The sequence below is a fragment of the Montipora capricornis genome, chromosome 6, assembly GCF_036669925.1.
Source record: "Montipora capricornis isolate CH-2021 chromosome 6, ASM3666992v2, whole genome shotgun sequence".
Classification (NCBI taxonomy): Eukaryota; Metazoa; Cnidaria; class Anthozoa; order Scleractinia; family Acroporidae; genus Montipora; species Montipora capricornis.
The window spans coordinates 45,337,858-45,350,357 of record NC_090888.1 but is presented as its reverse complement, the minus strand read 5'-3'; the positions used below and the strand labels follow the sequence as shown (position 1 = coordinate 45,350,357).

Genomic DNA, 12,500 nt, shown 5'->3' with positions numbered 1-12,500 from the left:
CACACTTCTTTAGGTACTTCAAAAGAAAGGTGGTGAATAGGCTCAGCAATCTCTTATTTCAAGCCGCTGGGAATAAACTGAAAAGAAAAACAACATAACATTTTTAATTGTTCATATAAATTTTCACTGCATTTATTGTATAATTCGTCTCTATGACACCCTGATTTTACGACGAAATGTGGACTTTGATCCACTTTGACCGGCCGGTATCTCAATAATTGGCACATGTATTCAAGTAACATTAATATTTCATTTCGTAATATTTTCACTGTCCTTAGTATGAAAACAAAAGTAATTTTCAATCCATATGCCAAATCATGGACTATGTAAATTCATTACCTTTCCACTGTAATTTCCATGACTTAAAAAAAAAACACTTTTCTGAGTTATCTTTCCAGACCGAGACGAAGTCGAGGTTTTTATTCACTGATAATGGCAGTTTTTATACTAGAGACGCATAATTCGTCTAGCATAAAGACAGGCACAAGACGAATTATGCGTTTGGATAGTTCGTCCAGACGAATTATGCGTATTGTGCCCGTCTTTATGAATTGAACAGACGCAGAAAAAATGTTTGCCCAAGTTCGTCCCCAGACAAATTTTGAGTCTCATATAGTTCGTCCCGTCTTTACACTAGATGGATAACATGAGAGACGCATAATTCGTCTGGACGGATTATGCGTCTCTAGTATAAAAACGGCCATTCTCCGAGGCTGAGGTGAATAATTGTTTTGTTATAATTCCATAGGTGTTATTTTAAAAATATGCATTTTCGTTAAAGCAATTCATTTCTTCGTCTTTCACCTTGACAAAATGGCTTGCGACCATTCAGTTGAAAAAACCGCTCAGGTGATTATCCAAAGCAGCCTGGTAATGTAGAGTGTCTAGATTTTCATTTCATTACGATCGCGGGTGCTCTTGGGGTTCCAACTTGTTCAAGGTGTTGGCGATGTCATGTTTTCAGAAATGCACTTAATTAGAGAGCAGATCCAATTTTGAATCTTGCATAGTTGAATCTATCAAACGACCTGCCTCGATGCGAGTCGCTCTCATGGTTGATTGATATTTTTACTTGAAGAACGAACACAGCTTTATATGTCTTAAGCTAAAAGCAATGCTAACGTAGCAAATACTTAGCAAATGCTTAGACTTATAGGGGCACTTTGTGCTGGATGTCAAAATCTATAGACACACCCCGCGATGGGGGAGTCAGGGTGGTTTAGTGGTCATCAATCGTGCCTCCCACCTCTGTGACGTAGACCCAGGCTCAACGCTGGCCTCGGGTCGTATGTGGGATGAGTTTCAGTCGATCTCAACCTGACTTCGAGGATTTTCTCCGAATACTCCGGTTTTCCTCCCTGCTCAAAATCGACTCCCAGTCAATTACATCTTGCTGGGTTTGCGGTGATCCGAGATCACACATGGATCGTATGGCGGCAGCCGTGGGCGCCTTCACATGCATTCGGTCCGATCCCGTTGAGCCGGTTGATCCTGAAAAGCCCTTGTAGGGAGCGGTCAACTAAGCGCACACACATTTACTTTTACCTTGAACAAGCTGGAACCTCCAAGAGCATCCGTGATCAGAATGAAATGAAAATCAAGACACTCTACGTGAACAGGCTTCAGTTATCATTGTATACATTATTAGGCGGAAGTTCGGCTTGGATTGTCGCGTAATAATTGATCACCTCAAGTGCAACAACCAATCAGCGCAGAGAATTTCAATAATCCCCAAAACTTGTTTGGCATTCGCGAAAAGCATAATTAAACAAAGTAGCGATTTGTCTTCCAAGACAAATCGCTTTTTCTTGACAATTAAAATTGTCAAGCAGTCTTCCCAGCACAAATTTGGTTTCTGCCTAAGAAGACACTTCAATTCCGCGGATTTCACATTAACCGTCTTCCCAATCAGGACTCTAAACTTTGGAAGGTAAAGAGTGGAATTTATACGTGCGAATTCGACTTAACACATTTTTAGTTGATAGAATTCGTGTGTTTGATTTCAAAATCAGTTTTGACCAATTCTGCAGTTTCAAACGCTAATTGCAGTTAGTCCCAGTAAAAATGATTTTATTTTGACTTTTATAGCCCGCGATTATTTTCAATAAAAGTTGATTACAAAAAACAGCACGGATTGTCAAGGACAGGTAGGTGGGGAGGTATGACTCAAATCTGAGGTCTCGTGGAAGAATTTTTTCTTCTTCTGATGTTAAATTTTGAATAGCTCATTTAAGGAAGAGTCTTGTCAAAATCGAGAATTTTTACTCCGCAGAATGGCCGAATTTAGAGGGCTGAGAGCCTGTCTGCTTCTCCTGTTGATGGTGGCTCTTTGCAACGTAGACGTGATTGGTATCTCACCTTTCGCCCAATATTCTTCCTGTTCTACTGTCTGTCGCTGCTTCAACAACCAGGCTGGACAGGTCTCTGTAAAATGTAACATTTCTGGAGAACACATCGCAAGAGACGAAATTCAACTACCACCAAAACTATACTCATTGTAAGTACATTGGCAAGTAGCTGACCATTTATATTATCTTTTATTTCTTGGGATGGTAATCTTTCGTTAATTGAACCTCCCAATAGCAAACAGGTTCAGTCGGTAACTAGTTCAGTGGAACAGCCTTAACTAGTCATTTTTTTGTCCATTTTAGAGGTACTGTATAAAAAGCTTATTCGACTTCAACTCTGGTCATCGCGGTATCGATTTTTGATTTCATATCCGCAGTTCATATATGATTCATTTCATATAACATTTCATCATTGATTCATTCCTCACGGGACCATTAGAACCCACAAATGACCAGCTCCCAACGTCAGTGGCTTCATAGCTCAGTTGGTTAGAGCGTCGTACCGGAATCGCGGGGTCACGGGTTCAAACCCCGTTGAAGTCCTGAATTTTTCAGGCTTCTCTGCGCAATTCTAAAAATTGCGTTCATGACTGCGAAGATCATAGCTTCACTTGATTAAAATTGTTGGATATTGTTTGCAAGGCTTGTTTGTTTACTGCTGTCAGCTCAGAGGTGCTTGATCACTGTAAACTGTATACACTAATGACGATTAATTTTGTACTTTACGCAGAAGCATAATTATTTCCATATACACTGTATTGCTTTCTGGGGTTAGAAACGGGAGCTCCGGTTTTACGCTTGGCTAAATCTATACAATACAATACAATACATACTTAATTGACCGCTCCCCATAGGGGCTTTTCAGGGCCAATGAAACAATCAACGAAACAACAGAACACAACAACAACAACTGTTAAGAATCCCAACTGGCCGGAGGCAAACCAGTTGGCTATTTACAAGTGCAGCTGGGAAGTTGAACCAGGGACTACCAGGAACAAATTCAGCGAGTGGTCAGAGCGGGTCCTAAACCCGGGATCTCAGGATCTCAAGGCAAGCGCCCTAACTACTGGGCCACACTGCCTCAGTTGGTAGAACATTGCACGGGCATCGCAGAGCTCATGGGTTCCAATCCCGTAGAAGCCACCTCCATTCCCTGGGGTTTTTAATAGTCTATCCTTAAGACGATTACCTACTTTCTCGTCTCATGAGGTTTCTCGTTCTGATAGGGATTTGTCCCACAATAACTTGTCTACGATACCAACGTCATCGTTTCAGAATTATTCAGAAATCACAAACTTGTAAGTATGATGAGATTTCCGATAACCAGAAGGACATGACCTTAAAGCGTGTAACTTGCAACTCTTTTTCCTTGGAACAAAGCTAGGGGTTTTAGGACACCAATTTTATGCCAAAATATGGACAAAAATGAGATCGATGCGGCACGCGCGGGAAATTGCACGAGCTACGTTAAATCCCTAAAATAAGGAAATTTCTAAACTCAAAAAACCCTAGCTCTGAAGCAGGGTTAAACCGTTCAAGGTCATGGGCTTCGGCAATAACTTAATAGCAATTTTTTTAAAGCTGTCAGTCAGAACTACTGGGTGAATTTGAAGTTTCTAACATATGCAACAACTGGATAACTCGAATATATGAATGGTCGTCTATGTTTGAGTAGAAATAGCTCAAGACGATAGGGGACAAGCCTTTTAATCTACCTTGGGAGGTGAAGCATGTTTACTTAATAAAAGCGCTAGTATAAGAGAGACAAATTAGTAGTTCATTTCCAAAGTGAAGTGAAAACTTGATAAAGCGAACAAAACCGGGAGTCGTTATATTAGGTTCCTCATAAAACCTAAACTCACTTTACTGTCTAGCCTCCTAGAGCCGCTAATCAACGTAAAAAAAGCCCTCAGACTTTTAGGAATTCGAGAAACATCCAATATCATAAGCATGTGTTTGTTCAACAGAAGTCTAGATGACAACAACTTGAAAAATCTGACATCCACAGCTGCATTACGAGTATTTCCTTTTCTACAATATCTGTAAGTATTAACAGTATTCAATAACCATTTCTTGTATTTGATTTGTTCGCCCGAAACTAACCTTCTGTCACATTTGTTGTTTTATTTTTCATTTACCTTGGGGGGGGGGGGGGGGGGAGAAGGGGGATCCGCTTGCCCATGGTGCTATCTCCCTTGACGACAAGGGAGAAAATAAGGATTTATATGGGACTGCCCGATAAACGACCTGAGAACATAATTTTACGAAAAAGTTCTCAATTAAAAAGCCTAACCTTATTGCCACTCTGGGTCGCTTCCTTCCTGTGTGGGTTTTTTCCAAATTCGACGCGGATCGAGCCGTTATCAGTTTCTCAGTTGTCAACGGTTATAATAAGATACCAAGACTGAAGACTGAATTTTTACGAGCTCACGAAATTAAGTCAAATATTCCTCGATAAAATGTTCCCACGGTTACAATTCCACCGTAGAATTCAAGAACAAAGGTTTTTCTTTCATTTCAATCCTCTAGCCGCACAAGCGAAGCCCTGCCACGTCAGGCGGCTGTAAGTGTCCCAAACGAAACGATGAAAAGATCCTCTTACTCTTTGAACACCACACGGCGACCGTTGAGTTCGGTTTGGTAACGTCGTCAGGGACGACAAAGACTCGTTACCAAGCCACAAACAAAGACTCGCCCTGGAATTCTACGGTGGAATTGTAACCCTGGGAACATTTTATCCAGGAATATTTGACTTAATTTGGTGGGCATGTAAGAATTCAGTGTTCAATTCGCATCGAATCTAAAAAAAAAAAAAACCACACAGGAAGGAAGCGACCCACAATGGCAATAAGATTAGGCTTGTTAATTGAGAATTTTTTCGTAAAATTATCTTTCCAGGTCTTTTACCGAGATTCCCATACAGATCCTTATATTTTAGTTGGCGTTCCCTCACTACTGTTAGTTCCGGTTCATACAGCAACAAAGGTTGACAATTAGACAGGTTGTAGCTTTTAAAGATTACAATTCGTACATTCTTCCGGAACCTATCACGCGAGTTTGAGCAGCCACAACCTTAAAGTTGACAGAAAGCCTTTCCAGACACTAAGTCATATATTTGGCAAAGCTAACGATCCTGTGCTGAGAAAACAACGAATCTACTCTGTCCCATACAATGAGTGTGATCATGAGTACATCGGACAGAAAGGAAAACTTTGCTTTGTCAGACCACGCTTGCCGAACTAACCCTGCAATCGTATGGGATATTTCTAAAATTAACACCAACAGAAGCCCATGAGTAGCAGCCACCATATGCGCTATATCCTTTAGTGAACCGTTGCGCGTATCTTTCTATTTATAGCATTAACCCTCCAGCAGAACACTCACATCTACATCAATTTGCATACATTGAATTTTTCCTTTTTTGTCTTCGTTTAGACAATCACTTTATTTTTTGATTGGCCATTTAAAACAGCGCGTGCAGAGCCGAAGAACTCGTGTTATTCTAAGAATAGAAAGATCCTCATAGGGCTTGTATGGGAGAGGCAACCTCCTATTAATGGGTTCTTGTCACCAATAACTGGCGGATACCATCAACCGTCCTTGTTTGGGAGCTTGGCACATCAATGCTGTCCATGCTCCTTTGAACTTTGGTGATGGCCTTTTATCTTTTTAAAGGGAAAGGATGGTAATTACTAATAAAGAACGCAAATTGGCAAGAATCTATCAGGGCTCGTTGTGACAGCTTTGGATTGCCCCTGATGCATCAGATGGGAGCGTCAAAACGTTGGGACTTATATTGTAATTTTTTTAAGTTACATGGAAATTTCTCCAAACCAGAGTGGAATCAAACTAACTTACGGATACCAACCCACGTGATCATCCTTTTGGATGTGAAGGGAAACAATTTGCATCTTGGCGTCAGACTCAGTCTCAGTCGGTGACTATATTACCTGTGACAGTTATATTGGCATTGTGAGCCCGAATAAGAACCCCCGAAAACAATGTTAAACGCATGCGGGATATTCTAAAATTACCGCGAAAAAAGACTGAAAAGGACAGAGCTACTCGACAGCTATGAACGAAACGCAGAATTTGTCCTAATGTATTGCATTTTATTTAATTTTCAGATCTTTTCGAAGGAACGCGATTAAACTTGTAAAGAGTGATTTCTTTGAGGGATTAAATCACCTGATATTCTTGTAAGTTCAAAGAATTTAAATGCACAAAACTTTATTCCTTGGTACTTCCCCTTTACTGACACTTGGGTATTTACCCATCCTCGGAGACCCAGGGGCAGATCGTGGAGGTAAGGGGAAGTCTAAACCGGCAAATTCTTCTCGCCCTACTATGCTTTTCTTCGGGAGTCGCCATTTTCTTTTGCCGGTTTAAACTTCCCCTTGCCTCCGCGATCTGCCCCTGGGTCTCCGAGGATGGTAGTTACTCAGTCTGCTAGTCCAATACTGTCTGTCTGGCAAGTATAAAACTTCGATGCCCAGCCGCAGTTAGCCTTTTTTATACTTGACATATTTCGTCTAATCCATGCCATGTTCTAGCTGTCACTCATACGGAGAAAGGTTGCGGTTTTTAGCGTGCCAAGTGTAAGCTCGCGATTGGATTTTGCATTGAAACTCCAGTCGCTGTTATTGGTGAAATGTGCTGCCCCCTTAATCTCATGTATAAAAGTAAAGCTATGTGAATTTCCCATTCATGTTCTCTATGCCCTATGATTTGTGCATTTGTCAGGATTGGCCAAAATAATAATTACTAAGGGGGACTGGTTTTGTCGGTGGCGATCGATCATATTCACTATGACCTCATTATGAAAGCGAGTCCAAGTGCAAAGTCCTCACTTCGAAAATTAGTTGATTACTGGACGTCCGTGGCAATAAATTGATTTTATAGTAGCATGATTAAATGCTCTTTGCAATGTTCATTCCTAGAAATTTGGGCCTTAATGACTTGGATGAATGGTCTGGAAACCTGTCATGCAACACCCCAGACCTTCAAATACTGGATATAACAGGGACAACACACTGGATACCAGATGAAAATATTTTGGCTCTTCCCAAACTACAAGAACTGAGAGGTGTCAGCTGGTGCATTTTTTGCCCAAATTGTACAGTTATAAACCCACACAACCTTGTCAACGAATCAGGTGGACGAAGACGGAAGGCCGAAGAATGCCTTAGACAACTTGATGAGATGAAGTTTCTCGAATTTGGAAGAAAGGAACCGAAACAGTTTATTAAACGACGATTCGTACCTGAATGTATGTGTGTCAAGCAGTCGGAATGCGAGTTTCGTCACATTGTGATGCCTTACTTTAAGAAGCGCACGTCTTTGCCCCAACATTTGTTTCTCATAGAATTCGTGTTGAGTCCTTTGACCATTGTAATGAACTTGATCGTCATCATGACTGTGTTGACTTCTAAAACCTTGCGAAAGACACCCTCATTTGTCTTGATTGGCCACATGGGAGGCATCGATCTACTGATTGGTATCTATTCGATATGGGTAGCCCACACGAACACACAGAATATTGACGCAATTTTGGAAGAAATTATGTGGACCGGAAGAGAGTTGCAACCCTCTACTGGACCAATCTTCATTGCAGGACAACTCATCTCGGTCGCCATATCGCTCCTTCTCACTCTAGAAAGATACCTCGTGGTTATTTACTGCATGAACCCTTTAAATTTCATGTCAGTTAAAGCTTGTCACATCTTACTGCTGCTTGCTTGGAGTGGCGCCATCAGCTTTGCTGTCTTGCCCATCTTTGGTGTTGGAGGACTGCACTACAACATAAAAAGAGCTTGCACCCCATTGAGTTATCACGAGGAATTTAACTCAGGGTCCTCTTTGATTCTTCTCAGCTCTCTTGTTGTCATTCTGGTGTTGTACGTGATTACTCTTCCTTTGTACGTCCACATTTTCATATTTGTGAAAAAAAGCAGCAATAAGATGGGAGTAAAACGAGAGTTCTCGCTTGCGAGAAAAATTGCCTTGCTGGTTTTCACAAATTTTATTTTCTTTACCATCCCCATTCTCATTGTCCTCGTCTTCTCGATCTTTGCCAAGTTCGATGACAACCCGTTTGATTTTGAAGGAGATGCTTTTAAAAGTACAATATTCAAGATTGCTATTGGTCAGTGGCTCCCAGTCACATGTCTCAACATTAACTCCTTATTGGATCCATTTCTTTATGCATTCAGACATGAGAATTTCAAGCGGGAAATCAGGCGCAAAGTAAGGAGGCTGTCGAATAAGGTCTTACCTTTCAGGTCACTCATCTCAACTGGTGATTCCACTGAGACAGCACGTGTACAAAAACCAGAAGTGCAGCAAAAAGACACTTCATGTTAGCAAGACCGAAGGACAAGGGTGACGAACCAGTTCAGTCTGAGATCAAAGAACAACAACAAACTAAAAACTGACAAAGCAATCTCGATGCTTTGGAGCCTAATGGTCGGCGATGTTAACAAAAAAAAACATAATCCTGCCACAGACTTTTGATTGCAGTAGCGTACACTTGAACAAGATAAACTAAAATGCTCGCTAGTTCAAATGTTTGCATTTTAATGGTAGGTGCTTTAATTTATAATTCACTGTTTCAAAGTCGCTCATTCTTTTAGCGATTGAGTAGATAGCTACTCAGTGAATGAAGGCCTGTAGTACTCAATGACATTGTGTCAAAACTTTACAATTTTGTATGCTTAGGTAATGAATGCAACTTAAAAAGTTGATTCATCATGGGAGATTAAGGCTGCAAAAAGAGTTCTTTGTATATTTTCACGGATTACCGTCCTTTTCTTTTCATGAGGTGTAACTGATGATTTGTGAAATGTTATCACATAGTCATTCGTGAAGTCCTGTAATTTGGGTAAAGGTAAATTACAGTGCTGATCACCACTGAAGACTGACTTTCAACACCTCTCAGAACACAATGTGAATTAAAAATGCATTTCTTACCGCATTCTTCTCTTTCTTTATTCAAAGTAATGAAATCATACCAGGTTCTACTACTCAGCAAACGAAGCCCTATGGTATTCAATGACATTGTGTCAAGACTTTATAATTTTGTGTTCTTGGGTTCAATCAGACATTGTTTAATACTACTCTGGTTTGGAGTGTAATGAATGTAACTTACAAACCAATGATTCACCACTCAATGTTTCCACACTCCTGTCTCTTTTATTCATTATTAGGGATTAAGCGTCCGTTTCTTTTCATGAGGTGTAAATGATGATTTTACAATGTTATCAAAAAGACCTCTCAGAACACAACGTGAAATAAAAACGCATTTATCACTGCATTCTTCTCTTTCTTTACACAAACTCATGAAATAATATCAGCTGCGAGTTTTACTTGTATTTCGACTCGCAAACAAGTGTTTTTGTCATTTAAATATTTATTTCTGCATTTATTTTTATAAAACACAACTGAAATGCTTTGACAAAAAATACACAAACGTATCCTGAATAGCTTGGTCCAACAACGTTTTCAAGGCGCAACCCAATGTACAAAATTAATTATTGTTAAAACATGTATACGACGAAACCTCATCACATTTTCCCTTTGACACTCTCAGTTGGCAAAATGACAAGTGTGCAGGGAGGAGGTTTTTATGAAACCAGTAGATAAACACTTTCAAGAAACCGTGCTAGTTAGAGGGATTGACTCTGCAACACTGTATCACCGAACAGCTTTGTTATGGTATCATGTGAAACAACAATTTGTGCATAAAGATGCCTTCATTATTAGGAAGCTTAACGGTTACCACAACAGCAGAGGAGCCGTCTAAAAGCAGCCCTGTGTTTCATTTTTATATGCTCACATCTGAAAATGTAACCAAGCAACACCCATTCTTCTTGTTGCAAAGTGATAAACAGGTTAAGATGAACTTGAACTCAGCAACTTAACTTGATTCTCTCTGCAGTTCAAATATTTATGGCTTTCATAAAGTAACTTTCAGTTTCAGTTTCAGTGTATTTACTTGGAAATGCTATGTTGCTTTAAACCAAGGTATGAAAAAATATAAATAAATAAAAGAAAAAAGTAAGTTACAAACAGAAAATTAATCGCTGCTATAGCCTCGAAACTAGGTGCCTAAAGGCATTGACAGATGAGGTGCTTGCTACAAAGGCAGGCAGACTATTTCATTCGGGTATGGTTCTTGGAAAAAAAGAGAATTTATAAGTGTCTGTGGCGGGAGCAAGAATATTAAGCTTTTGCTACGGCGGGTTACAGTTTTGCAATAGCTTAAGTGGTCGTTGAAGTTAATAGGAATTAGTTATTAACTATTTTAAACATCATACAAAGGCGGTCGCGCTTTCTGGCGCTGGATAGTTCAGACCAGCCATCATATCTATATCCTCTACGGGCTCCATTTGAACTCACATAATGACCATCTCCCAGATGGCCTGATAGCTCAACTAGCAGATCACTGCACCGGTAACGCAGAGCTCTGGGTTCGAATCCCGTTCAAGCCTGAATTCTTCAGGCTTTCCTTTCGTTACTGCTCAAGTAGCCTTCATAACTGCGATGATCAGCATCTTAAAGTGGTACTAGGACCAAAAAAAAATTTTGTTTTCCCTTTGGATTTCAAAACTATGTTAACTAACACTAACTCACCCAAGTTTCAAGTTCTGATTTTAAAAAGACAACTGTTTATTTTAGCTGGAATTTTCTTATTTATTGGTCCGCCATTACTAACTTTAAAAACTTGAGAGAGCTGGGTCGAGGAGAAAATGACGTCAAACACTCACGAGTTTAAGAATGCAATGCGTGTGTACGCGGCCTCATTAATATGCAGCACGGGAGTTTCGGGCTTTCAGACTTTCCAACCCGTGTTTTGCATATATAATAAATTGCGTTTACACGCTGAAATTTTAAGCTAGTGAGTAAATGACGTCATTTTCTCTAGATCCAACCCTCTGAGGTCCAATCGTCCGTTTTGAACGTGAGTAATGGCGGACCACGAAATCCAAAACTTACTCTCAAAATAAACAGCCTTTGGATAAAACTCAAAGCTCAAAATTTGCCAGTTAGGTGTTAAGCGAACACGCTTTCAAAATGTGAAGAAAAAAAGGAAATGATTTTTTGATCATAGTACCACTTCAACTTGATTCTCTCCGCAGTTCAAATTTTTATGGCTTTCATATTCACTACCGTTGTATCTACATCCTCTACGGGCTTGATACGAAATCACATAATGACCAACGCCCAGATGGCTTGATAGTGGAGTTCCGCGCGCAGAGGCCGCGCGCGCGCGGAGCTAAGAAAATATGATAACCCATCGATGCGAGAAATTCTGGTTTTGGCTATGATGTCATGCGTCCGTCCGACCGTACGTACGTCTACCCATCTATGTATGCCAATGTGACCAGTATCACGCTAGTTTACAGCATACATCTTTGATATTTAGCTCTTATTAACTGAGCAGGAGGTCTGTATGGGAGAATCTTGACCGAGGTCGTGAGTACAGACCGAACGCAGTGAGATCTGTACACACGGCAAACAAGAACCTGGCAAACACTGAAGAACAATTTAATTCGTTTAACGTAATGGTTTGTACTAACTGACATTTTGCTTGCGAACGGCGATGAGTGGCGTCATCCTTACCTTTTTTCTCATCGTGCTTTTTGGCACTTCCATACACAAATATTCGTAGCAGAAAATACTCGATATTTTTGCATTTTAGTTTGCAATTTGTTCACCACAAAACATTACCGGTCAAGATGCCGGTCTAGATGGGAAAATCTAGACCGTGGTCAAGATCGATTTTAGCCAATCAAATTCGTGAACTTGGTAGTTTCCAGTCCTTGTGAGAAAGAATTGCACGTCTGACCTTTCATTCATTGTGAGGCTAGACGTGCAAAGACAAAGCCTTTATTCCTCATGGACTCCAATAAATTGGGCATCCATGGTATGGTCAATTGACACCTGTCAAAACAAGGTATCCGCTGACCATTATCACGTGACCATATCGCAGGGTCAAGTTTAGAGCTTATCGAGGTCAGCAGTTTTTTTAAGTTGACCGCTGACCAGGATTTAGTTTTCGATTGGATCGCACACTCAAGCAGAGCGAACAGTTTTTCGATGTGCCTCGACATTACAGTGACAAGAAAATTTTGCCCCTATGTTATAAACACG

The 12,500-nt window shown here is 40.4% G+C and overlaps 2 protein-coding genes across 4 annotated transcripts in view; one reads left to right on the top strand and one right to left on the bottom strand.

Moving 5' to 3' along the window:
- Positions 1-9,654, top strand: part of LOC138052249 (follicle-stimulating hormone receptor-like) — a 12,419-nt gene extending 2,765 nt beyond the window's left edge. The window contains exons 1-7 of one of the 3 annotated variants that reach the window (XM_068898644.1): positions 1,862-1,930; positions 2,089-2,147; positions 2,273-2,497; positions 3,575-3,646; positions 4,316-4,390; positions 6,476-6,547; positions 7,289-9,654. In XM_068898644.1, the coding sequence (XP_068754745.1) occupies positions 2,274-2,497; positions 3,575-3,646; positions 4,316-4,390; positions 6,476-6,547; positions 7,289-8,711 (1,866 nt within the window). In that variant the 5' untranslated portion in view covers positions 1,862-1,930; positions 2,089-2,147; position 2,273 and the 3' untranslated portion in view covers positions 8,712-9,654. Of the gene's footprint in view, positions 1-1,861; positions 1,931-2,088; positions 2,148-2,272; positions 2,498-3,574; positions 3,647-4,315; positions 4,391-6,475; positions 6,548-7,288 lie in introns of those variants that run through there. The other 2 variants (XM_068898643.1, XM_068898642.1) reach the window with 2 other exon arrangements.
- Positions 1-12,500, bottom strand: part of LOC138052247 (serine/threonine-protein kinase/endoribonuclease IRE2-like) — a 413,063-nt gene that overhangs the window by 375,216 nt on the left and 25,347 nt on the right. The window lies entirely within an intron of this gene.